The 2,109-nt window shown below is 45.0% G+C and overlaps 1 protein-coding gene across 1 annotated transcript in view; it reads right to left on the minus strand.

Annotated features, from left to right (window-relative positions):
* Window positions 1-690: 690 nt before the first annotated feature.
* LOC105457042 overlaps window positions 691-2,109 on the minus strand; it is a 3,325-nt gene continuing 1,906 nt past the window's right edge. The window contains exons 3-4 of the mRNA XM_011701462.1: window positions 1,112-1,218; window positions 691-1,006 (exon numbers count right to left, since the gene is read on the minus strand). Coding sequence (XP_011699764.1) covers window positions 691-1,006; window positions 1,112-1,218 — 423 coding nt within the window. The remainder of the gene's footprint in view (window positions 1,007-1,111; window positions 1,219-2,109) is intronic.

Below are 2,109 nucleotides of genomic sequence, written 5' to 3' on the forward strand. Positions count from 1 at the left end.
TTAATCCCGATTGATCTCTCGCCGTCTCCTTCAAGAGAACTCGAGGTGAAGAAGTCCTGGATTCTCCTTCCTCTGGACCTTCCACCGCCAGTAAGAGAGAGACCGCCGAGGAGCTGCCTTCAGCCTGGAGACCCAAGGATCGCCGGATACCACTCGCCGACCATAGTAGATCATCGGAGAGAGGAAGCCATCTCCATCGCAGAAGACGACAAATTCTGGGAGAGACTGCAGAACACCAAGGCGACACAGACGGAGAAAACCCTAGACCGAGAGGAAACCAGCCTACTCTTCGCCGACAGGGTCTTGGGTCCAAGGAAGCTAACTAGAACGTATCCGCCGATCTATTGGAGGGAGAGCATTCGACCCACTTTGTGAATAAGTCTTGCAAGACTAGCAGATACGCGTGTCCCGTTCGGCTCACCGGTCCCATAATGTCTGCCGCGACTACCGTCCACGGCGACTCGATAACGCGCTGTCCCACAGGCCGGCCGGCACGTCCTGCTCGACCTTCGTGCGTTGACACGTGCCGCACCGGCGCACGTAGTTAGCAATATCCTGAAACATTCACGGCCAATGGTACCGCGTCGCGACGCGTTGATACGTTTTGTCGACCCCGAGATGGCCCGCGTGCGGCGGGTCGTGATTCTCGCGAATAGCCGCGCGGCGCGATTCCTGTGGCAACACGAGCTTCTACTCGTCGCGATCTCCGTTCACCTCCAACATCGCGCGCGGCTTGCGAAAGTATAACCCGTCGTCTCGCACGCGCCACTCCGGATGTCTCTCCGGGTGTCTCATCACCGCCTCTATGCGATTATTGTACCACTCGTCCGCGGTCACTACGGCAGCGCAAAGTTCTTCGTCGGATTCATACATGCGCGACAACGCATTCGGCACGTGATGCATGGCCCCTTTCCGATGTTCGATCTCGTACTCGTACTCGAGCAATTCAAGAGCCCATCGCGCTAACCTGCCTGACGGATTTCTCAGGTTATGCAGCCACCGTAGGCTGCTAAGGTCTGTGATAACTTTAAAGGTGTACCCCTCTAGATACGGGCGGAACTTCTTAATTGCCCATACGACCGCGAGGCATTCCTATTTAGTCGTGAAATACCTTTTCTCGGCCTCCGACAGCGCGCGACTCGTGAACGCGATCACGTGCTTAGATCCTCCGACAGTCTGCGCTAACACCGCTCCCAATCCAACCGAGCTCGCGTCCGTCTGTAAAACGAACGGAAGACCGAAATCCGGACACGATAGTGTAAAAACTAAAAAAAATCTATGTAATTTTACATAGAAATTACTAGTTTACAACTGAAAAATTACTTAATTATGACTGGAAATTATTTTTTCCAGATTTTTTAAAATAAAAATGCATATTAAAAATAAAATATATGTAAAAGTACCATTTTTATGTAAAAATAACTAGTAATTTTAAATTTAAGCGGTATTTTTACAATGTAGAAATGGAAAAATACAGTTTTATGCGAAATTACAGAAAAAATAAAATTTTACATTTATTGTGTGATTATTGTAGCCAATCGGATGTGGAAATACAAAAAATAATGTACATATCTACTGGGTAAATGTAAAATTAATATGAGAAAATACAAAAAATTAAATATATATTTACCGGGTGAATGTAAAATTAATATGTGGAAATACAAAAAATTAAATGTATATTTACTTAGTAAAAGTACATTAGGTCACTCTAAATTTTTAGGAGTGAAATTTATCACTCTTTGCTGGAGCGAATAGGAGATCACTCCATTTGAAGTCAATTTTGACTCTTACGGAGTGAATGTGTTCACTTCTTGCAATAGAGTGAACAAATTCACTCTTATTATAAGAGTGATTTAGATGCCCGATTAACATCCACTCCTACAAAAGTGAAATTTCAGTTTGATAAGAGTGAATGTTTTTCCCGCGTGAAATACTTGGGATTGGCAACCGCCGGTCATCGTCGGAACTTCATCGTCTTTGTTTCTTTGTCGCCATATTGTCGCCGGCTTATTTTTTCACGTCCTGTGCAGTGTGCAGTTCTGTGTTTTTTTACATAATATTCGAGTTCGTATCGAACAATAACATATACTAAATAATAAAACTACATAA

The sequence above is a fragment of the Wasmannia auropunctata genome, unplaced genomic scaffold, assembly GCF_000956235.1.
Source record: "Wasmannia auropunctata unplaced genomic scaffold, wasmannia.A_1.0 LD336106.1, whole genome shotgun sequence".
In the NCBI taxonomy this organism is placed as follows: Eukaryota; Metazoa; Arthropoda; class Insecta; order Hymenoptera; family Formicidae; genus Wasmannia; species Wasmannia auropunctata.